The sequence below is a fragment of the Plectrocnemia conspersa genome, unplaced genomic scaffold (genome assembly GCF_051122295.1).
Source record: "Plectrocnemia conspersa isolate PC_06_02 unplaced genomic scaffold, ASM5112229v1 ptg000004l, whole genome shotgun sequence".
NCBI classification, from domain to species: Eukaryota; Metazoa; Arthropoda; class Insecta; order Trichoptera; family Polycentropodidae; genus Plectrocnemia; species Plectrocnemia conspersa.
Window position 1 is genome coordinate 5,608,766 of NW_028277168.1, and position 25,777 is coordinate 5,634,542.

At 28.0% G+C, this 25,777-nt stretch overlaps 1 protein-coding gene across 8 annotated transcripts in view; it reads right to left on the reverse strand.

Annotated features, from left to right (window-relative positions):
- Nucleotides 1-25,777, reverse strand: part of CadN (neural cadherin) — a 487,595-nt gene that overhangs the window by 80,045 nt on the left and 381,773 nt on the right. For all 8 annotated transcript variants that reach the window (XM_088184574.1, XM_088184576.1, XM_088184572.1 and 5 more), the window contains one exon: nucleotides 6,533-6,676. In XM_088184574.1, the coding sequence (XP_088040700.1) occupies nucleotides 6,533-6,676 (144 nt within the window). The remainder of the gene's footprint in view (nucleotides 1-6,532; nucleotides 6,677-25,777) is intronic.

Consider the following 25,777-nt stretch of genomic DNA (forward strand, 5'->3'; position numbering starts at 1 on the left):
AGTCGCTTTGCATAAAATATCGGTAGACTATTATCTTTAGTGAAGTTGCAAAATTCATGGTAATGAGCTAAATTTAATAAACTATGTAATTAATATAAAATATGATATATTGACATATTTAAATAAGCATAAATCGTACTTCTATGCAGGTTCTTTTACAAGCAAAAGTAAAACACGCCTTTGTAATACATACGTGTTTGTAAAAAAATACACGAGTGGATACAAAACTAAAAAGAACGAATATTTACGAATGATGATTATAGAATAGTCTTTAAAAATTAATCTAGTGTAGAAAATAATATTTTCAAGAAATTTTAAATTATTATCCACTAGATAAAATTTCATGTAGTTTTGCGCTATGATTAGCTTATAAGATAACTGCACATTTCTTTATAATCGAAATATAATATACGACCAAAATCTGTTGAATTTGCTTTAGAAAAGAATACATGTTATTTTGTTCCAAGATTTTTAAGATTAATTAATTATTTATTAAAAATAATATTTTACTAAATGTTAGGAACAGTTTTTTTTTATAATTATAAACAAATGTGTTTTTTTCAAGAATTTTTTGAGAAAAATCCCAAATAAAAAATTCTTATTTCTTAAGAAATTTGACAATTTTTCAAGAATTTTCATAAAGACTTTTTTGTTGAGTATTAAATTTAAATGATTTTTTAAATAATGTAGAACCGCTGATTTTATTTTAATACGTGCATTAAAGGGTAGATCTGTGCCAAATAATTGAAAATATGCGTGCTAAATTGAAAGCTTATATTATAAGTCAGAAGTATTTGAATAGCAAATTAGCCTTATATTTGCTTTTGTAATTTAAGTATTACATGAATAATCAGATAAGGAAAACGGCACTGCGTGAAAATTAGCGGACCTCGAAAATGTGTTGGAGCTTTTCATAGATTTTTTTCTATATAAATATTTCTAACAAAAAAAGGATGACCGATGGTTAGTACTATTTTAGGTTTTACCGTTTTCAAGTTGTTTTATATATCAATTACTATAAATAATATAAATTACAAGCTAAAATATTAGTAAAAAAATAGCAAAAATAAAAACAAAACTATATAACATATTTATTTTAAAATTTCTCAAGAATTTTTGAGAAAATTAAGAAAATTAAAAATGACAATTTTCATCTCGCAAAAACAAAAAAAACATCGAAAAAAATATAGATTCTTAATAGTAATATAATTTTTATTTTTTAAATAACCTATTTTATTATTTTTGCAATTTTTATACCGTTGCATAAGAAAGGGTTAATCCGTGCCAGATGCTTCAAAATATGCACGTTTTCTTGAAAGATTTGAATAGAAAAAAATTGTTTACGATTTTTTCAACTACTTTGGTTGTTCTTATTTTTGCTTTAGGATCTGAAATTGCATTAATAAACAGATAAGAAGAAACCGCGCTACGATAGAATTGGCAGATTATCAAAATGTATAGCTTTTCACAGAGTTACGCCATAAAATTTGCCTCTCAGCGAACTTAAATCTCATTTTTTATCTACATCTTGTTACGAAATATAAAAAATGTTGAAAAAAAACTGCTATTATTGTCAATTTTCTCTATAATTTGGGTATAAAAATGGAAACCCGAAATTCTTTCGTAACCCGATGTTCTGTAACCAATCGAAATAGATCAATCCGTTCCGGTTCGTTGATTATTCACGTCCATTATAACAATTTATTATCCAATTGAAGTTTGGTTTTTTGTTCTTAATCTGTTCATTAATAATATAAAGATATCTACGTTATTATACTGTTTTATTATATTCACATACAATATTTTATATATATTTTTTATTAATCTAAATTTATCAAGAATTATTAAGAAAGACGGGAATTCTCATGTCTCGATAATTAAAATACATCGAGAAACCAGAGTGCCTAATTATACTTTTAACCAACATTTAACAGAAACATAACTTAATGTTCAGTCGTAGTTTTAGAATTAAATACAATTATTGTGTGATAAATTCCAACAAAACACATAAAATAGCATTAAAACTATTTTCATGTATACAATTTTTGATTAGCTCTAATTTGATAAAAAATAAGAATATAAAATAAAACATTTGTGATCATAATTTTAGCGAAAGAAAAAGAAAAATATAGAATACTGATAATTATTTAAAAAAATTGTATAATTAATCTTGAATTAATATTTATATTAGTGACAATACAAATAGTTTTTTATGCATTAAAGATATTTTAAAACGGGAAACGTTAACAATGTCAGATGTAGTTAATGAAAGGATTATAAATAAATAGAAAGAGACATCCTGAGTGCGTTTATACATTGCCTTTCAGGGAAAATATATATATGGAATAATAAATGCTTCCCAAAAGCTTTTCTGGTATAAAAATGACAGTGTTCTTTAATGATTGGTATTGTAAGATAAATATGCATTTTTTAAAGATTAAGATTAGTATAAAAAGATGTATTATATATTATTTTTTAGCTTTATTTTGAATGACTTGCAATATACAAAAAATAGTATCACTAGTGTTATTTTACACAGGGCTATATCCATCTATTAATTAGCATTTTAATTAACATCCTCATCATAAAAAATATATTTTTATTATAAGATAAAAAATGAGTATATTTTTAAATGTCTGAAAAAATTGAATCTATGTTTATGTCAGTTAATTTGTTCCTGCCTTTGAGTATTTATTAATTAATTAAAAAATAAGTGTTTAATTAATCTTGAATCGTTATTTATATTATATGTATAATAGTTGCAATACAAATAGTTTTTTTATGTATTAAACATATTTTAAAATAAGGAGCGTAAACAATGTCAGATGTGGTTAATGGAAGGATTATAAATAAGTCAGAAGAGACATCCTGAGTGCGCTTATACATTGCCTTTCAGGGATAAGATAAATGTACAAATAAATGCTTCCCAAAGGCTCGGTATCAATCCCTTAATCCTTATAAATATCCTACAGTTATCGAGGGGCTTACACGCAATAAACAAATACACGCCGATACAAATAAAAGCTACAGATTTTTTTTAATAAAGCAAATAACAAAGCAGTCATTACCGGCTATTGTATATAGATATAAATTGTATACATCGAATACAATAGAATGTAAAAAATAAAATAAAAATGGAAAACATTAAAGAGTTATCGCGTCGGCGGCTCGCCGAATAACTTTTTTAAAGTGTCCCCTTGAAAGCGGGAATAAAACCGAGTCGAAAGTATCAAACGATAGGAATGCAGAGATAAAAATATCCTTTGAAAAAAGGGGATGAGAGGTAGTAAAATATCTCCACGGCGACAAATCGATTGAGCGGTGAGTAATCTCGTTTTCGAGTTCCGGTAATTAACGCAGCTGGTCAGGGGGTTTCATCTGATTTCCGATTTTTGCGCTAAAAGCAATAAAGTCTAATCACCGAATCGGGCTTTATCTGGTCGGACCGGACGAAACAATAACCGCACAGTGTTGCGGATTACCACGAATGTTGCTAAATGTGCGAATTAATTAAACGGAGTAGTACTTTGCGACAGTTATCCGAGATTAAATATGAATAGAAACGCGATAGTCGCGGGATTTCATTTTTTATGTATGTGCAAAAGTAACAAATGGTCCGTTTCATTAGAACGATGCCAGATTTCGGCGATTTGTTCGGCTTAAACGTGACAAAAAGAATCGTCGCTGAATGCTGGATAAGCATTATTCTTAACGAGGCAAACTGATCATATTGTGTTTCGCGTATAGTATTTTTAAGGCTGAATTTTAATATATTTAATATCATTCAAACGTATTATAAATAAACAACGGTAATGAGAGAATATATTTAAGAAACAATGTATATTTTTATTTTTTATGTATAATTTTGTTAACTTAACAAAGCTCCTAAAAATAATAATATATATGCAACTAATTTAAATTCATATTTGATGGTGGTTCTTTATGAAACATCATAGATTAATATCCCAATGAAGTGTATAATTAAATGACCTAATATATTTTTCTTACTGAATAAGCTTGCGATACAAGTTGAGTATGTTTTCATTTAAATTTATGACTTTGAGATGTGTTGCATTATATCACGTTTTCTATTCAAAATGCTCTACGACAGGTGATATTTCAATATTTTTTGGTTTGTGACTGTATAGTAGCATGCGCACATACGTTCCGATTGCAATATTTTCCTATTTTCCACAATACAATGGTGCTCACGAAAATTCCTATCCAGTGCTCCGCCCGGGGACATAAATAGTTCCGATTGAATGGTTCAGAAAAGATTGTGATTGTTAGTATGGTCGGTGGCTCCCTATACTTCCGCACACCTCCATAAGATATACCTGAGAAATTTCTCAACTGTCGTCAATTTTTATTGGTCCCTGAAGCAAATCCGTTTCTCGGATACATAACAATATGTTTTAATAAGTGCGCCTCTGCGGAAAGAAAAAAGTACCATTTTTCGGGCTTTCGCGTCGACTATCCGAAGCGGAAGATATTTTATTATAAAGCGCTTTATTGGCAGAACTTATTGTCCCAGATTTGCGTCGTTAGGCGAAAAATTATGTCCTTGGTACGAGACGCAAGCGGAAATAATCGATTTAAGAAAACGCGCTTTTGAAACTATCAGGCTTTAAAAAAGTTGGCATAACGTTATCGATACTGAACGATTTCTCTACATATTTGTGCAAAAAACTCTTTAGATATACATAATAAGACAAAATATATTATATTAAAAAAGGTCTTGGATAATATTGAATAAAAACCGCTTAATTATTTACCTTTTAAGCTTAAGATAACTTTAAATAACTAATACAGTTATTTTAAACATAAAATAATTTCTGGATTGTCCAAGCGATAAGTACGATATGATTTTTATGACACTCTCAAATTACAAATTCACGGAATGTAGAGTAGAGAAGAACCGCATGATGGGATAGTCAGCGAATTGAATTCGTTTCTGGAAACTTTCTCAATCGAGAAATCTTTGGAACTGCAAACTCGAAAAAGTTTTCGTGTCCGGCCCGGATGCAAATAAGTGCACTCGCAGCTGCCAAGTCAGCACCGTCCAATAAGAACGAACGAAAGCTCCTCTAATGTAACGACGCTATTAAGAAAAAGCTTCGCAGCATCCCAAAAATTTATTTGGTTGTAGTTTCCGGTTCATTAGCGTGTGACGGACGCGGCGCTTCCGGTTTGACGCGGAAGCGAATCTACTTTGTAGAGTTCGTTGCGAGTTTTGGCACCGCCAAAGACGTCGATTTCCACGACTGTCAGTCCAAATTCATGAATATGCAAATACTACTTTGTAAAAGAAAAGGTTTCGAAAGAGTGGACTCCCGGAAGAGAAGACGATTACATAAATAACCACTTTTCGTTCGTCCGCCGACCGGAAACTGTAGCTAAAAGGTATAATTTGAATAAAGCGAAGATTTTTTCTTCATTCTAAAGCAATTATCTAACTTTTCGCTTCAATTTGAGACACGTTTCCTTTGGGTGTTTGGAGTGAGTGGATAAAAAATATTATATCAAAGACGGAAATTAAAACCCTTTTACTATGACTGATTCATAATAATACTAAAATTTGTTTAAATATATTTTTAATAAACGATAATAATTTAGAATATAGTATTAAACATAAATATCATAATTAATTATAATTTTAGTCATTTCCGAGATAAAAAATATTTTCACAAGATATTCTAATTGATTGAAGTTTTATTTTAGGATTTAAACTAAAAGTGAAAGAAATGTTACACAGACATTGATTAGATATATTTATATATATAACAGCTAAAACGTTGAACCGACTTTGTGTAAGTAAAATAATTTTACTTTTTTCAAAAGTTAAATTACTGTTATAATTAAATATTATTTAATTAAAACATATTAAAATAATTTAATTATATAACTCAAGCAATTTTATAAAGCAAATTTAAATAATTAAAATTTAGTAATACCTATTTAATGAATATGGTAAGAAATGATCATTGAAGTTTTTAATTAGAATGTCTAGTTTGTTTTAATATGCCATAAAAATGTATTAAAAAGTGTAAGAAAGGTGAAAATATATTATATAAATATTATATTCAAGTTGACCTGGCACTAAAATATTATAATATTGTGAAAATATATAAATATGTTAGTAATAAAGTTAATATGTTTAATGAAGTATTATTAACTAACTGCTTCATTAATTATAAAGAATCTAGTTATGATATTTATTAATATTGAGCTTAAGTTTAAAGAAACGTTAAAGAAATAGTTGATTTAAGATAATAAGTCATATTTCAGAATTTAGCTATAAATATGTATCTTTAATGTACAATATATGATATGTTGTATTGTAATATTATATCGTACTTCTAAGAAACATATTCACCGGTTAAATATTGTAAAGCATTTTATAACACATCTCTAGAGGTAGTATTACATATAGAGACAGTGTTACATATATTGTTTTGTTCAGACGTGTTCTCAATACGACCTCAAAGACTCTTTAAAAGTACTAAAGTATAAAAAATATATAACGACTTACATTCATCGTGATCTTTGGCGGTGACTGTGAGTACTGTGTGCTGAATGTCTTCATTTTCATCCACTTCCGCCTCATAGAGGGCTTTGTCGAAGTACGGTGGATTGTCGTTCTTGTCGGCGATGCCAATCCGAATGAATTTGGTCACTGAAAATTAAACAAAACGTATCTATGAATATATCGCTACATACAGATCGCAAATTTTCTCCCGCAAATAACTCCTGAACTAAACTCGCTCAACTCCTTATCAATTCGGCTGTAGTATCCGAATACCACTGTCTTGCGGTTTAAAACAAATTTACATACTTGTCTAACCTTCCGGCAAAGTCGAAAACTAGACCCTAACTAGCAAAGTCCGATGAAGCGCAGTTTTATCTGGATTATTTTTAACATTTGGAATAAATAAATAATTTATCAGTTATTTGCAGCGTATTATAACCTAAACATCTTTTAACGGCGTGCATGGAAGAGTCTGTAGGCAAAATTTTAGCATGCAGTCGATCTCTCCATACACATCAGAGAAAATAAATTAGTCCTGAGTGCTTCCGCTTCATAGTTGTAAAGTGTATTTGAATGCTGAATACAACTTCATATCGCTTCATTTGATCGGAGTGTGCTGCACGAGTGACGCTGTTTCGCTGGAAAAATTCTTTATAATACTAAATTTTTCGCGTATGAAAGCTGTCTACAGTTTTTTTTATAAATATTATACTGCTACAGGATTACAACATATCAACGTAGGTTTAACAATGTTGTCAGATTTTGATCCCAAGATTTAATCCTTTTAGCACAGGCATCGAGTGTCAGTAAAAGCTGACGGATTACATTTTGTTTTAAACCCATTTTTGCTCCAATTATAGTGAGATATAAACGAAATATATTCATATATTCAATATTGTATAGTATCAGGGAATATTTTATTATTATTAGACGATTGATAATGTTTTTTAATTTTAGTAGTCTTAATTTAATTTAATTTAATTAATATACATATATAGAATAGGTGTATATATCAATAAATATAGTAAAAAAAATGAGACATATATTACATGTATATATTATACCATGTAGCTCATTTAAAAGGTTTGATGGTACACTTTATCTTGCCTTGCCCTCTAATTGCTCGTGAATAACTCGTAAATAGCTAGGGGGAGTCAATGTAAAGTTAGCTATCTATGTTGATGTAAATAAGTATAGTATGTATAATGGTAAAATTTAAACTTAAACTAATAGTTTTCTTAAGTTTCCTTTCGAAGGCGTCAGTAAGAGGGATTTTTGCAACACTATGTGTTTAGTAGTTGGTTGTTAATGAATAGTACTTATTTTAAAACTTTGCCTCTTTTTGTTGAAAAGGTTTTTTCAAGCGAAATTTTAAAAATTCTCTAAAAACTATAACTTTAAATTGCTAACGTTCGCCAAAATTAAGTACATCTGATTTCTGTATAGGGAAGCTAATACAAATCCACATTATTGATATTATATTTTAAATCCCGTACAAACTAAACATATTTAAAAAATATTTTTTTTGGAATTTGATGATTTTTATACATATTTTGATACGTGTTTTACAATTTAAATCGATAAAATCAATTTCGTAATTCGTTCTCAAGCGCGCCCAAAACCGGGATTTCCCTTTCAAATTTGCTTAAATGTGACAGCTCTTTTGTCATCTGGCAAGCTCTCGCTGCGCGCAGTTCTAAGCAATTAAATAAACAGTAAAATATGTTTTAATCACAGAATTTCAATTGAATATGATTCAAAGTGATGTATCATTTGGAATTATAGACAATATAATTAAAACTATAAATTATGAGTGTGCCAGTAAATGTTTGGTTATATGAATAATATATCACGGTTTGTTGTAACTAAATATCTTGAATTTGGCTATTCCTAAAGAGGAATAATGGCACAGAACAAAAATTAATTAAGAACCATGACGTATACATACATATTTTAACACATCGGAATTAAAAATAAGCCACTCTTAGATATTTTGGTTATCGATTATTCTATGTATGCAATCACATATTTATAATCATTGTAAAATGTCGTCTATTAGATAACATCGAAGAAACAACACATGTATATTGCGAGTCGTCATTCAGAACGAAACGATCTAGGTGAATTTTTTTGCTAAAATAATGGTTTTAATTTATTTTGCTGTAACCAAGCTTTTTCATCTAAAAAACCGACTGCATCACAATTATTGTCACGCGATCGTCGTAAAATATAGTATCCCCAAATATTAATAGATAAAAAATACGTTTGATCGACTTTACCCTTAATCTTCATACGTACTAAGAATATATTACATGTTCACGTTTCACTAACTAATATGTGCATTAAATCGGGAGCAATGATAATGTTTATGTATTATAAAAAAAAAAAACTCACTTTTCGGCCTCGGAGCCGGTCGCCGGGAATTCAAAATTTGAAGATTTCATTACGAAGATTGTTTTATGATTGTTTATCAAAATAAATCAATGTATTCTTCTTATCCTCAACACATTATGTATATATTTAATTTTCATAGTTATAACCCATCTAGTTTATTTGCAATCCGCTTATTTATATTCAGTCAAATGGCACAACGTTCATACCGAATTAATGAAAATTACTGTGGCGTAGCAATATTTTATTTATAAATAATAATTATTTAAAACTGTTGTCACGGTACTGTTGGCCATTTTGTTTTATATTTGAATGCTCGTTTTTCATTGGTCGAAACAACAGAATGCATTATCGGCGGCTCGAAAATCAATCAGAGCAAACTCAATTTTTATTTTTGAATACATTTCTTTTGTTTACGTATAATATTATGCACCGTTCATTCAAAGCGATACGATTTACAAAGTATAAGATACTTTATATCCAACATTCAAATTTTAGTGCATTTAAAATAATACGTAATCTTTCTAAACTTAACTAATTTTTTATTTCAAAATTAAAATTCAGAACCCATGTAAATATATTGATTTATTCAATACGATTGTTCCACAGAGCGATTAGCTAAATTAAAAAACAATATTTGTTTATAAATAAATTATTTTAATTTAAGATAATAATTTCACTCTAATGGTTTAAACTAAAATTAAAGTCATAAGTAAAAAACAGCAAAACATCTTAAGCTGTTAAATAAATAATTTATTATCCTTCAACGTTGCAATGAAATATTATATAAATATAAAACTAAAAAAACTAGTACAGACGATTGCTTAATATTTAATCAAAATATAAGTTTAATTTTAATTCAGTTTTAGTATTTAAAAATATTAAATATTTTTTTTTATATATATACAACTAACAAATAATAAATTAAAATTGTCCTTGCATATATTTTCCAATTCGTAATTCGAAATTATTAAAAAATATAATTCCCTGGAATTAAGCTTACTTTATTTGTATAAAAATTGATACAAATATTTTTTATTTCATATCAATACACATTTTTCAAGGGTCTTATCCATCTTTTTCATATATGAATCTGAAAGGGATGACAAAAACGACGTTGAGTGTCCTTGTTCTGGTTATTTCTTTGAAGCTCGTGCCACAGACGAGTGAACACAGTACGCGAATTACCTCAAAGAAGATTTTTCAGCTAATTAATAAAAAAATATCTTTTAAAAATTTACGTGGAATCATTACCAAGTATGATACAACTATTAGCAAAATTTTTAGGGTCGGATCCGGATTAATGATACGATTTTAACAAGATCATCGTTCTTCACAGGACACTCAGGTTCCCTGGGGATTTGGGTTAATGTCCGGCAAAGTGGCCTGTATTCATGCCATAGCAAAAGCAGACCTCGTCGTGCCTGCTTGCGACGTCCCTCTAATATGAAATAAATTACACAAGGGCCGTAGGAAAATTTCGTATATATAAAACAGAGAAAAAAACTTTCGACCTTATAAAAAAACATGCTGTGTTTGTCTTTATTTCTCCTTCTTCTTTCGTTTAAAGCGAAGCAGATTTGTGACCAGCGAAAAGAAAAACAATTAGGGGAGTTGTGGGGAAATTTAACGAATTATGCCCGTCGCTGGGACCCCCCTCGCAAAACGAAGGTCCACTTGTCCATTAGGTTAAGTGAGGCAGAGGGCCCGACTGTAAAATATTCAATTTGCCAAAGAGCCCATCAAGGCATATAAATACATACCACCTATCCGTTCATACATACGTATGTAAGTATATAAATTAAGATTTTTTCTCTCTCAAGAATTGTTTAAATAAATTAACGCAAATTAGCTCGCGTAAAACGTCTCTCGGGTAGTACAAGCGGCCTTTTCTACATCAACAATTTAATTAGGCTGTACGTATAGCGACAAGTAACAAAATTGCGCGTTTCGCATTCTGCTATGTATATCTATCAGTAGTCTAAATTACTAATTAAATTGCTAAGCTTACAAATTCGTACATAATAGTCGGTAAATTTGTAAACGCTTCATTAAACATTCACATTATTTACCATGTCTAAAATTTAACGCACAGCCTTTGTACGGATCGTCCTATAAAATTTGTTTACATAGTTAAAAACTGATTATCCGCGATCATCGTGTAAATAAGTATCAAAATTTGATCATTATTCACACTGTTTTGAATGACGATCTGTTTCATACTATTTGCATTATTACTGTGATGGTAATGTAAGTGATTAGTCTCCATCAACAGGTGTTTATACAGCTTTAAAGTACCCGTATATACAGAAGGACTAAGTATATTTACAAAACTATACACAAGTGAAAGACATAGACACTTAAAACTAAAGCAGGCTTTTCAGCGAAAATTATTATCTTGTGGGAATGATGTTGATTGAACTACAAATCAAATGCCTTTGATCTAGCATAATTAGCAAATGCGAATAAAAATGTATGATATGTATGTCTTGTAAAAATACGAATTTTACAGATTTGTAATCAACGCCATATTTAATAAAAAAAATCAATATATTTGATAATTCTACAATATATAAAAATGTAAAAAATAAAATGATTTTATATAGTAAATTTCATTTTTTACTTTACAAAATATATGTCATATTCTTATTTATTAGAATCATTTTTGAGTTTCAAATCACAGCAAAAAAATAAATAAAAATGACGAGCCAATTAATCTTACACATCGAATGTTAATAAATCATGAATATTTAAAGCTTTAAAATGAATAAATCAAACCTTTGAAAGTCACAGAAATATTTTTTCAGATAAATCGTTAACCATCTCAATTTGGTATTGTAAATATTTATTTAGTTAATACGTTTTATAAATGTTTCTAAGGTAAAATCATTTAAAGCATATACATTAAAAAAACATTTAAAACCTATGAATAATCTAAATTGGAAATTACTAATTGCGATTTTTACGTATACAGCACCAACGATGAAAATAAAAATGATCTGATTTTTTTATCGTTCATACATGTGACTCGATCTACGTTAAAATTTGATTTACGTACAAACAGTTAAAATTCACATCGTGTTACAATGTCATAAATTTTTGGAATTAGCGATTCGGTTCGCATAGAACGCGTTGCCAAATCCCTTTGTAAATACACATAAACGTATTTTTTCGACCGTCCATTTTTTATTGGCTTATACTAATTACACTCGAAACAAACGTAAACACAATTATTTTAAATAAAATAAAACGAGTCAGTGGTTTAGAGACTCTATCGGCTGAAACTATCATCTCCAAAGCAATACAATTACTTACACGCCGAAGATTTTCCGGGCGTGCCCTCTCGGTATCTGGCTGTATATTTCCCTCTAGCAGACCCTTCGTAGATAAATTCCGCATAAAATTCGTGGAGGTAGATTGAAAAAGATCATGGACAGGAGTGGTGGTAAGTAAGAAAAGTTGATGGAGGGATATTTCGGCATGAATTCTCCTAGAGTTCTCGCTACGCATACGAAATCGCAGCACGGATCGGTCGAATAAGTGATGCATTAGATTTACTCCAAAACCTCAATAATTGAAGGGGTATATTGGCTATTAGAACAAATATGTGCCTTAGTAACATTAAAAGTGTATTTATTTTTAAATAATTTAAAAATATATTGACACTAATGTAGTTATAATAACTATTACAAGAAAGTTGAAAAATAAACAATATACATCAAAGCGCCATCAGATAACGCCTTCCTACTTTTATATATATATATATATATATATATTGTGTATTTATTATTCATATAATGCTTTACTATCAAGTTTAACTTAGAACGGTTTATTTAACACATAAACTAACTGTAAAGATCAACACTTACTTGAGTTAAGAACTAAAATTTGCAAGTCTGTTACTTTATGTAAACAAATAAGTTTATATATTATCTATGCTAAATTTTAAAGTGCTATTAATTTATTTTAAACCTTCTATGTACACTGTTGTTGAATACTAAATAAACCATATTTTAATTTTTTTCTTGAATACATATATTAGTAGAAATAGCTCATTATTAGAAAATTTTAATATAACGTACAACCTGGCTCGATTTTAATTATTAAAAAAAGTACATCGTTATGTACATTATGAAACATCTGGCATTTAAAATAAGAGTGCATCCATGTGTTATGCATATAATTAAAATAATTTCATATCCCGTTTTATTCAATCTGCCGCTATTCACAATTCAATACAATTCATTGTGTTCCCTGAGCGCGTACGAATTTTCATTATTTCCTGCTAATAAAGGAGCACATAATAGTAATTTTTTGGTGATTTACTGCATCATGATGTATATTGTCTGACAGTAACAATAACAACACGAAACGACCGAACAAAACCGCTATTCTGAAACAAGCCGTATAAGACGGCGAATTTTATATTTTGTTTTCGTATTCACGAAACGGACATGCGGTCACTATAAAAAGATTTGCTCAAACGTATATATTTCACGTTTGTGTATATACGTATAATAAAATAATGTGTACATTTTCCACAAAGAACAACTGGACACAGATTTGGGCCGTGCTTAAACCGTAACTCACCTAGTAAATCGTTTGCTGGTGGTTTGCCTGTTAAAGAATTAACGCGACAAGTAGGATAATCTGATAATTGTTTACGTAAAAGGGAGATTATGTACATAAAATATTTATTTATATTTGAATAAAACCTGCGTGATTACACGTAATATATAGTTTTTTTTATATAAAATAAAATAAATAAACAATATCTGAAATTTAGCTTTCAGAAAATTTACTATCGGCAAGAAATAAATATATAACGCGCAATCGTCGAGAACGGTGGATTAACTTAAAACTTTAAGCGCTCAGAGGATTACTTGGTAAATGTACTAACTATAAACCTTGTTTTAGAGGGAAAACTGGGACTACAACGCTAAAACAGAAAAATAACCACTTTAAATAAATTTTCCGTAAGTTTCCGTACTCGAAACGTAAAACTTGCAGTCTCGCTACAATACCACACAATGTAAAAGAGTCAAATAATCTTATTACAAACATTATATTAAACACAGAAGATTTCAAAGAATATTCAAGATGTAAATTAGACGTTCGCGTTTTGATCTTTATTTAAATTTACGATTTGGCTTCAAATTTATGAATAAAATAAGTTAATGAATATTAATTCGTTGTTAATTGAAACGGATGGCTTTACTGATTATGCAATATAACAACGTGATAGTAAAAATATTACCAAAATGTATTTTTTATGGAAAAACATTTTAGGTTATTATTAGCAGTAATGAATTTGTTCTAACTTTAGAGAACATTTTTTACTTCATAGTTAAACTTTATCGAAGCTTTGACTTTGAAAGTGGGGTTTCTGATTGCTTTTTCGTCAAACAATTAATTCAATCAAGTAATATGTCAAATACTTTACGATGTTAAATACAAGCTTTTGGTAATTGGATTTTATATATTATATCACTAGATGATATAATGTATAGATATAATATTTGACTATTTAATAAAATTATACTTAATATACATATTTTTCCTATTTACTGAAAGTTTGTACTACTGCTTTTAAAAGTATTATGAACTTATGCTTAATAAAGTATTATTAGAACTACTAATGTATAAGAAAATGTACAAACATAATAAACATAAAAGAAAAACTCAGGTGTTGCAATGTAACAAGCGATTACGGAACGAAGATTTATGTTATTTTATAACTTAAATATATGCTAAATTACCGTACATAATTTTAGGTATAGTTAGTAAAGATACATATTATAAGCTAAACATAATCGTACAACTTAAACTTTTTGCTTACTATTAAAATATGCTATGCAATTATTTTGAGTAAATTAATTGCATAACGTATATTTTAGAAAACAACAATGACATTTTTTTTTTCATTAAGATGATATATATATTCTAGTTTTTTTAGAAATTGTTTAAAATGTTATATTTATTTTTTATCAATCATTTTTGCATTATAAATATTGAAAAAAAATACTTTTGCAATACATTATATTATAGATTATGGTTATGTACTATAAATCACATTGTTTTGGACTACAGTGAATTTTAATAAAAAAAGTGTGATTTTTACGCATTAAATTTTTTGTCGATAAAGTGTTTTAAATTAATTATTTTTTGAAAAACCTGAAAATTAAAACTTTAATATATTTTTTGTATTCGTCGAGAACGTTTTTGTAGTGATTTTATTTATTTATTTAAATGAAATTAAAACCATTTCGCTATGGGAAATTTGTTTATAAATTATTATGTGCTATACAATTTTTAATTAATATATGTCAATGCAGCTAAGGCTAGATTTTTTTTAAATAATAGCGCATTTTTATAAATAGAAACTCGAGTGCCGCTGCCGGGGCTCGAACCCGAGACCTCAGAATTGCTAGTCTGAGACGTCTTCTTGAATTTCCGCATTGAGAGATTTTGTCACCGTTTTGGTGTAAGAAGGTTAGTACTAGTGGAACGGAATATATTACTATATATGTACATGGTTTATATTATTATATATATTATAGTACAAATAAATATTATTCTATCAGCATTAAGTTTTCATTTATGATGAATAAAATAATATTATAATAAAAATACATATTTCTTTTTCATAGACGTAGACTATTACATATACAAGTAATTAATAAACTATTATTTTAATGAAATTCTTCATTCGAAAATATTTTTAAGCGTATAACATCTTTATTTCTATGACTTTGTCTTAAAATGTCCACTGAAAACGAGGAGTAAATTTAATTGTTATTTATTTGAACATTTACTATTGTAGAATCTCAGCGCCTTTATTATTTAGATACATTGTTCTCTAGAGTAAGCACTTCTAAGAAATTTATCATAATAGAAATACTATTATTATTAAATATAAATATACTCTCGCCAGATGTAAGACAATATTTTCAATAAATTTCAGGAAAGTTCAACCAAGAAATCTTGAAAAAAATAATATACTTATTTATGTATAGTTTTCCTACTATTAAAGTTGATTTGATCATTTTTACTTATGCGTCTGAAGCGTGGCACTATAAATTATTTATGTAAACACAACACAATAACACAATATTAAATTATTAATTAGCGTAGAGATCCTGTAATCTAATAAATAACAGGCGAATATGTGTGTGTCGTTCCTACTTCTCGGTAAATAGGGCACGTGCCACTATTGGCGAAACGTGAACAGGATTAAGAATTATGTCAGACATATCGCGTGCGAATGTTTTACATTCCACTATCTTATATGATAATATATTACGCACATCGCGCTTTATCCGCGCGAAGCATTTCATTTGTTGTTCTGTTATTTATGGTTTGTATGTTTTGTTAATTTCCTTTATGTAATCCATCTTGTTTGGTCGTGTGCGCAACGCACGGCAAGCGCCGTAATTCAATAAACCAGAGCCCAAACAAAAACTCACATCACACGTATTATATACCATTTACACGTATGTAGAAGCGTGTTGATAAAAGCTTGAGTTTTCGTCTCTTTTGCCATTTCAAAGAAAGCGGTCACTCTTAGCGGAAAATATTTTCTTTTACGAGAAGAGTTCAAATACTCTCTTTCGTGTTTACATTAGCCAATGTGAGATGTGTGCTTTTTAAGTAACCGTTCAAAAGATATTTTCATGAAAAAATCAACAAAATTAATATAAGTATACATAAATTAAGACCATACTTCAATGCGTCAATAAAAAAATACATCGTATTTATACAGTAGCTTTTAAAATTAAATTGAAATTAAAGGTATGTATTTGCTCATTGTATGATTAGGTTGAAATTCAGTTCCATGCTATTTACCTTTTCTAATTTATAAATACAGTTGATTTTACTAATTATATATACATAATAATGTAAAATAAAGCTTACTATTAAATTCGTTCAATGGTAAATATACACAATCATACTATATATATATATATATATATATATATATATATATATATATATATATATATATATATATATATATATATATATATATATATATATATATATATATATATATATATATGTGTGTTCATGGATGTTTGATTGATATGTGAGTGATAATAAATCAACATTTGCATAGTTTAGTGGCTGATGTATGTATATACATACATATCATATATGCACTATAGGGGAACTATTATAAGCAGACAGGCTGTCGATTTGGGAAATAAAGTTGTATGATATATGTAAAGACACTATGGATCTCTATCCATCAATTCTAGTGTTACACAGTATTGTATCATACGTATACGTTCACATCCTATATTGTCGTAGCAATAATTTTATTAATATGAAATATTATTGCTTACGTTTTGAATAAATTATTACATGTGAAGAAAAAAAATATAAGCAGTTATTAATAAACAAGTATCATATATGTAATTTAAAAACATTTCAGAAAAAATATTTGAGTGCTCTGTTCTTATTATTAAAATTTAAAAATAGATATCTTTATCAAGAGTCCCTTAACTCGTTTTCTATTAGCTGCCACTTTTCGTGCATCCCTTTCGGGCCTGATAAACAATTAGAAAATACAGAATGTGGGAAACGGGCGTGTGATTACACACATGAGCCGTTAAATTCACCACAATTTAAATCAAACTAATGGGACAGCACTTAATAGAAAGTATCAAAGACCCCCTCGGGTCATTCGGGTCTGACTATGCTGCAGACCCTGATTTTGGAGTTCCGAATAACTTTTGTTCGGGCGTGGGCGTGGGCAAACAATGGCCTCAGCAGGTTTAAAGAAACCGGGTCGGTTCCGGTTCGATCTGGGCCTTTGTTGCAAAGGAAAACCGAACACCTGATCCGACGTAATCAGATACGTAAATTGAATCACTAACCGACGGTACCGTACGAGTTAAACGAGATTTAAACAACCAAGCTTAATCGCGACACGATATGCTTAAATGCTAAAACCTTTGTGGTCGATGTGAAATTTTCAGTTAAACTAAATAGAAATGCCGGTGTGATTTAACACAAGTAACTATTGTATATCACTAAAAATGTATGTGTGAGCAAATAATTATATAAATACAAAGTTTGCCAAGGTGAAAAATAAATCGCAATATAACGAAGTACTGAACTTTCACATGGAAATTACATTATACAAGTATGTTTGTCTTATATTATTCGCGTAATCTATTGTATTACATCTTCGTCAAATGTATTTACTTATAATGCTTAGTTAGAAATGGGAATTTATGACAAAATTGAAACGCCACGGATATAATGTAAACGTATATTGATTTTCGCATATAAATAACACGATACGTTTGCTTGTCTAAAACATATTTATTTAGAGCGAGATTTAAGATGTAAAAGATATATTTTACGACAATATTATTTTTATATAAACATCGAATTATTCTTACTTCATATATATCTATGTCAGTCATCTGTACTTATATTATAATAATTACACAGTAAGTAAGTTTCTAATGCAGTGCTTTTCATTTATTTTTTACGAGAGAAATAATGGATTTTTTTAATGATTGATTGATTATGATTGATGTATTGTAAATATTGAATTTCTTTAATGCCGAGTTTTAGGTATAGATTATTACATTATTCAAGTAGATTTTTTGTTTGTTTTAGTGATTAATAGTCTATTTTTGTAATTATTTTACAGTTAAGATGTGTTTATTTAGTTTTTGTACATGCAGATGCAATAATCTGATTTAAGTGTAAAATTGGAGGTTGATTTAAATCATGATATAGCAGATCTGATTTTCCGGCAGTTATTTTTTTCAATTATATGAGTGTATTATATGTTCATATTATTATAAAAGCTAATAAATAGCTGATAAAATCAGCATATAGTTTTTTATACTAAATATTTTTTTGTAGCAAAAATTATAAAAGATAATCCCAACGATAAATTTCATTCCATAGACATAGAGCTAAAAAGTAAACCTTGCAAAATAAAATATTAAAATCTATTATTAGATGTTAATATTTATTTTAGTGATTAAAAAAAAAAATATACTTTTCATATTTGTAATATTTTTATATATTATTAAATATTTAATATAATGTATTGTATATATAATAATATGCTTAATATAATAAGATTAGTGATTATTATATCAATTAAATTCCAATCGATCGGATAAATAGTAAGCTGTATTAACAGTTTATAATATATAAAATTAAAAAAATATTATACAAGGCATTCTTTGAATTACTATTTATTATATTAATAATAAATATATTTTAAAAAAGAGTTTTGATATTAGTATTTTTTTTATTATTATAAATCTGATAGTCCATCTCTGAATAAGTTTTAATAGATTTTCCTAATCTAACGGATTAAATTTGTGATGACAAATTGAAAATTATTGTATGCTTTATTATTAGTCTATCATTAATATGATTATGTTTACCCCGTTTTAACGCATTGGGCTAACGCTTGCCATAAATAACATATAGTTAAGTTGTTTGTTGAAGACAGATTTTTAAAAATGAACATTTTTGCGGAAAGAGAATATAATATATATATAAATATTATATAGTAAATACAACATATTTTAACTTTTTATATTTTTTTATTACACTATATTTTAGGAGCATGAGTAATGATTTTATGATTTTGAACAACAACCGTTTTATTAAGTTGACTGACTTGGCTAAGATATTTAAATGCCCAAAAACCGTAATGATACAGTAGTATTTTTTATCGAAAAACTACAATAGCATAGTTGAAAGCAACGTACTTTCATATATTAAATATATACTTTATATGAAAAAAATACAAGCAACAGTGTAAATACATTTTAATAAAAAGTTCAGAAATAAATATTTCATCTACTATGTTTTAATAGTAAAACTGCTCCTTTCTTAAGATCGTTTCCGTATTCTAAGTGGTACGTACGTTAAAAGACCAAGTTTAACCATTACATGTTTTTTTCTTCTCTTCTTTCGTTTCTATCTCGCTTTCTTTATATTATATTATATAATATAATAACAAGAAAGTGGACACGGAGAGACTGCTAGAGAGTATGATTTTTTGCCTGTCATTTTTTTCAATTCAACTAAAAGATATGGTCATGGGTACGTAAAAGTTTTCGCAGAATAAATCCACAGGATTTATGCCAACTACCCTTCGGCATTTTCATAAGAGATGTCTCTTTTAGGCGATCAGATGACGTGGAAACGTGCGGTAAATTAAAACAAAATCCCAAACGTACACGGCCTTCATACATAAAATATATATTTACCGAGTTCACGTCGAAAGGATCGAGATTACGTTTGCGCAGGTACCAAGATCGACTTCAAATAGATTGGTTTGTATCATATACTGCCGGGGTTATTATTTTTGACTACCTATACGTATAAGTTTGGATATATATTTTGTTGATTGCGAAATCAATCAACTAATATTGCACCTACAATTTGCATTGTATATACGCTAGTTATACGCGGACTATTCAGTGCAAAGCATTATCGGTCGAAATTGGATTGAAATTCCATTTACTTCCATACAAATTGCATTTGTGATAGATACTTGCATGCGATTGAAAATAAATTATACACTAAAATGCACCATCAAGCACCTCTGCATGAAAGTTACGAGCAGATAAATCTGCCAATATTAACAAGTACGCAATAAATTGCGCTCAGGTGATAAATGTCGAATTATTTATGATAATAAACTGTAAATTTAATACTAACTGTGCATTTAATGCAAGTTTATATCATTAGGGGCTAATTAAATGGTAATATATTAAATTGGATTCCGAAACTGTTTCGCCTTTTTCCTTTATCTTATTGCGATCTTAGCATTCAGTTAAAGTTAACGATAGATAAAACAGTTTGACGAGGGAAATGGGCTTAAGGGCTATGTATATAAATTCGATGGAAATTTCATTGGTATAATCTGATCATAATCTAGTGAGCTATTTGTCAATTGGGGCAAAGGTTTCGACAAATGTTATGCGCATAATGAAATTTAGTATAGGTCATAAAAATAATTAAAACGATAATGTAATAAATTTACATTTAGTTATAATTGCGCTTTTGCTCTTCCTGAAATTATCTTGGGAAAAATAATAATTTAATTTCTTAATTATATCGTCAGCAATAAATTGCTGAAGAGAAGGCAAGACGTTTACATCGTTTTATTGCGTTTATAACCAAAGGATGTTTTTTTATTAATGTAAATAATTGTAAAGTATACTGTTTTCATTATGATCGTTATTGAACAACTTAGTGAAACGAATGAAATTATTATTAATTATACAAATTCACGTATCTTGCATTTTATACTCGAATATAAATTATGTTATTAAATTTATTTACTTCTCTAAATGCGAATATATTAAAGTATATTAATATAATTACAGTAGAATTTTATAAATAAAATTAATTTAAAAAGTAAATAAAACGTCAATGAGCATAAAAAATACGGCTCTGGTATTGTCTAAAGATAATCAAGGTATATGTATAAATTTAATTTCAGTTATAAAACTATTCTGACAAGTAGCATTTTCAGGAATATTTAATTATAATTCAGACTGACTATTCTTATTAATTTATATAATTTAATAAAATTTCACAAAGACACATCAGATTACACAAAAAATCTGAATCAAGATATTAGATATAATCGAGTCAAAAGTGTTTTAATCAAAAGAGGGTCTACTTGGCAATTTCGCCATTAAAGCTTTAATCTAATAAACAGGAGAAAAATCTCCATTTTCGCAAAATTATATCACCGATGTTATTCAAAATTGAAACTTATTAAAGTTTTAATATTATTAAGAATCAGGGCGTGCAGCGAGACGCGGACTTTTCGTTTTTATATTAATTCAACGACGATAATATCATAATATAATATAGCCAAGGGTGAATTTTGATATTGTATTCTCGGAGAATCATTATATTATTATTATAATTTTTGTATACCTATTTTTTTTTTTATATTTTACGTATACATTTTAAAAAAGCGAGGGAATATTTTTTAATTAATTATAACGTAGCCTCATCAACGAAATGTTCGGACGTTGACTTAATTAAGATAAGCCATAAATAAACCGAGAAGCGCTCGGGCATATTATATACAGAAAAGAAAGAAAGAAAGTTGCATTAACATAGGAAAGCGGCGTGAAAAATGCGAGATTTTATATAAACAAAAGCATAGATCAGTGTTTCCTTACATCGAAGCGCGGTTCACTCCTGAGTCGAGAAGATTTCCTGTGCTCATTTTTTTCTTGAACATTTGCATGATATTTTATATAATAATACATAAATCTTAGGAGCGTGAAAATATTTTTGTAAATTCATATAAACGAAGATAAATCTGATCGATAATTCATACGTATTCTTTAAAGTAAAAATTATTAGCATAGTACATATTGTTATGAAATATGTAATATTATGATAGAAAATATTTATGAATAACTTAATTATAACGTAAATATTTGTAATATAAGTATGTGCTTTTAAATGTTGTTTTATTGTGTTAATTTTACTATACAACGGATTATAAATAAATTTGCACCTATAGGGTCACCTAGTTTTTCTCAGTTACGTTCTATATTATTTTTATATATCGTCGATTTTTTTCTTAAAAAAAAATACAAAATACTAAAGATGTGTTTTTCATTTTTAAATTTTTTTTAAATTAGTTTGCAATTTGATTTACAAGGGGAACGATACATATTGTTTTTCAATACTGTCTTATTACAAAAAAACTTTAAATTAATACTATTAAAAATAGGGAAAATGAATATTTTCAGTGATTTTTTCACAGTATTAGCATGAACATTAACACACATATAATTTTAACTAAAATATGTTAAATGACACTGTCAATTATCTATTTAAATTTTTTTCACTAATATGTTTTACCAATTTTAATTATTCGTTTGCTATTTGCTATCTTTGCAGTGAGAGAATATTTAATTAAAATAGACTATGCAAATACATACTTAAAAAATATTGTAGTGGTTTAATTATTATTACAATAAATACGTAATGAGTAATATATACATACATTAACAATTTAATAAAATAATTAGTTATATTAATAGCAATATAATATATTTCAGCCAATTTTCAATATGTATGCAACGCAAACAAAGAGACCAATAGATTAATCATAATTATTAAACAATAATACTGTATTTACCTATTTATATTGCTACAATAAAAGCAGTTTTGTGGAAAATCATATATAGTACCATGTAGTATATTTCTAATACACAGTAACAGTCAAAAATAAACGGATCTCAAGGGAAACATCTTGTGATTTTATTTTATTCTCAAAAATAACTAAACGTTCAATTAACTAAATGTAATTAGTACAATATTTAAACAATGTTAAAAAATTGAGAATTACGGTTTAATTATTTATATATAGCCTTTTTTAAATTAATTTAAACAAAGGTCCTTTTTCCAACTCATTAGCATTTTATTTATAAAAATGAATGTAGAATACAAAATGATTGGTTTTTGAGTAAATAAAATTGTTAAAGCGAGGAAATAAAATATAATTGTTTAATGGAAATGGAGATTTTCAGGCGACAATATTATATTTCACTTTGACCGAATTAATAATATATTTGGCTTAATTATATAAATTTCAATAATATTATTTCTAGTGAGTAATTTAGAATCTTACCTAAATACGTGCTATTGGTTAACACCCAAAATATTTTGAGAGGGTCAACCATCACCACAGCGTCCTGTGATCGGTTTTTGAGCGAACATCACAAATTATCATTTTAAGCACAATTTTATATAATCATAAACAATTATAAACAACACAAGAAATATCACTTTAACATGTTTTCTTTTTTGAAAAAACAACACAAATTATAATTCCTATTTTCACACTATTTTACGGTTACGGTATGATCGGTTGCACTCGCGGGATCGAGACTATAGACTCAACTTTGAAAAGTCACGCCGGGACGTCCCGGTCGTGTCCCGGGACAGGCGACCGAGCGCTTCGCGGTTCGGCGCCGTTTTGCCCGCGAACGCAGGCGCGTCCCGAGACCCTGGGCGCTCAGTGAATCCCAAATACGCAAAAAAATAAAAAAAATAACACCTCCATGCATACGGAGGAATGAATGAAATGCGGACTAAGTGACTCCGTGATTAATGGAGTGGTTTAAAAGGGAAGAGTTGGAATGATCGACAGCTACAAGTCGGGTGGATAAATCGGATGCGATGGGCGTGATACATCAGATGGGTAAACATTATCCATTTCCTATGTGTGATCTTAATAATATTATTATTTTCCTTAGAATTTCGCGTTTGTATGCTAGCAAATATGAGCTGATTTTAAAAATTGATTTTCTGTCGTTTGAAAGCCTAAAAAGTTATAGTTGCTGATCGTCACATTTGTCACGATTATTTTGAAGACATCTAAAAGTTTTCAAATTTATAATACTACAAATTTTAGTTTGTTAATGTAAGTTTTATAGTTGAATCTATAACTAACAACGCTTTGTTTAAGCTTTACATCTGATATGAGATAATGTTAATATACCAAATTAAATATGGTTCAGTTTTTTATGGTAGTGTAATCTTCTTGAAAGACCATAAACTACAAAGAAATAATATGCAATAGTCAATTTTTCAGCTTATTACAGTCAGAAATATACATACATCGTAACAAGTAGAATTAATTTTTTTTTTTTACATATTAGTGATATTGATGGTTTTTAATAATTAGAACCAGCAGGATAGACCAATAGTATAAATAGGTTACTCATACTTGAAAGATCTGAATTCGAATCCCAGTTGGACTCTAGTGATTTTCTATTTCTATCATGTCTGGAATATCATATTTATTAAATATTATATGATTTTCTTTTCAGTCTAGATTTTTTTATCTTACAAATGTATAATATAATATATACTTGGTCTAGGTTGTGCATATTGAAATTTATTGAGTAAAAGCTGTAATAATTGATAATTATTAAAATATGTCATTGATTTGATTGTGTGCATCCCGCTGTAATGCATCAGGATAGCACGTGTCATTTTATAACCAAAAAATATAAATGTAATAAATAATATTTTATAATAAATATTAAATTACATAATAGAGTTTTTATTGAAAAAATTCAATAATGCAGTATCACTATAAAATTTAATACAGCTCTCAGAATAAGATGAAATTTAGTGAATCAGCTGATCAATCGTTTCTTAAATTAAAAGACTGCTTAAATAAATTAAATAATTTTGATTTGAACGAGAAACGAAAGATCTGGTATATATTATCAACCCTTACTTTAGGAAAAATTTATATTGAAGCGCAGCGATAAAATATTTACTTATTAATTTTATATTACAATAGTTTATTTGTGTAAAATTCTACTATTATTAGAAATATTTAAAGAGATTTAAAAGAAAAATTTTCAGACGCTACGAAAATCAAGTAATTTTATTGGATGAAAAAATAATCAACTTTCTTCAGACGTTGATTTATTATTACTACTTTAACTCGATTTTATCAGTAATTTAAAAAAAATGCTGATAATAAAAATCGCTAGTTTTGTATTTTATACTAATTATCATTGCCTTAATACTTAATATATCTTAACAGTATTAATAGTTAAAATATTTTCTAATGATTTATTCACTGCTATTATTATTACTAACCCATAGTATAAATACAAGAACATACGCGACAATAAACACTCGTCTTATTTCTCGTTGAATTAAAAAATACGTATAAAAGTGTGTTGAATTAGTCCAAGTGTCGAACAGAATAAAAAAGGGTTCGTGAATGGTACGGAATGAATGAATCGAAAAGCAAGTAACTTCATGATTAATGGATCAGTAAAAAAGGAAGCCAAATTGATCGAC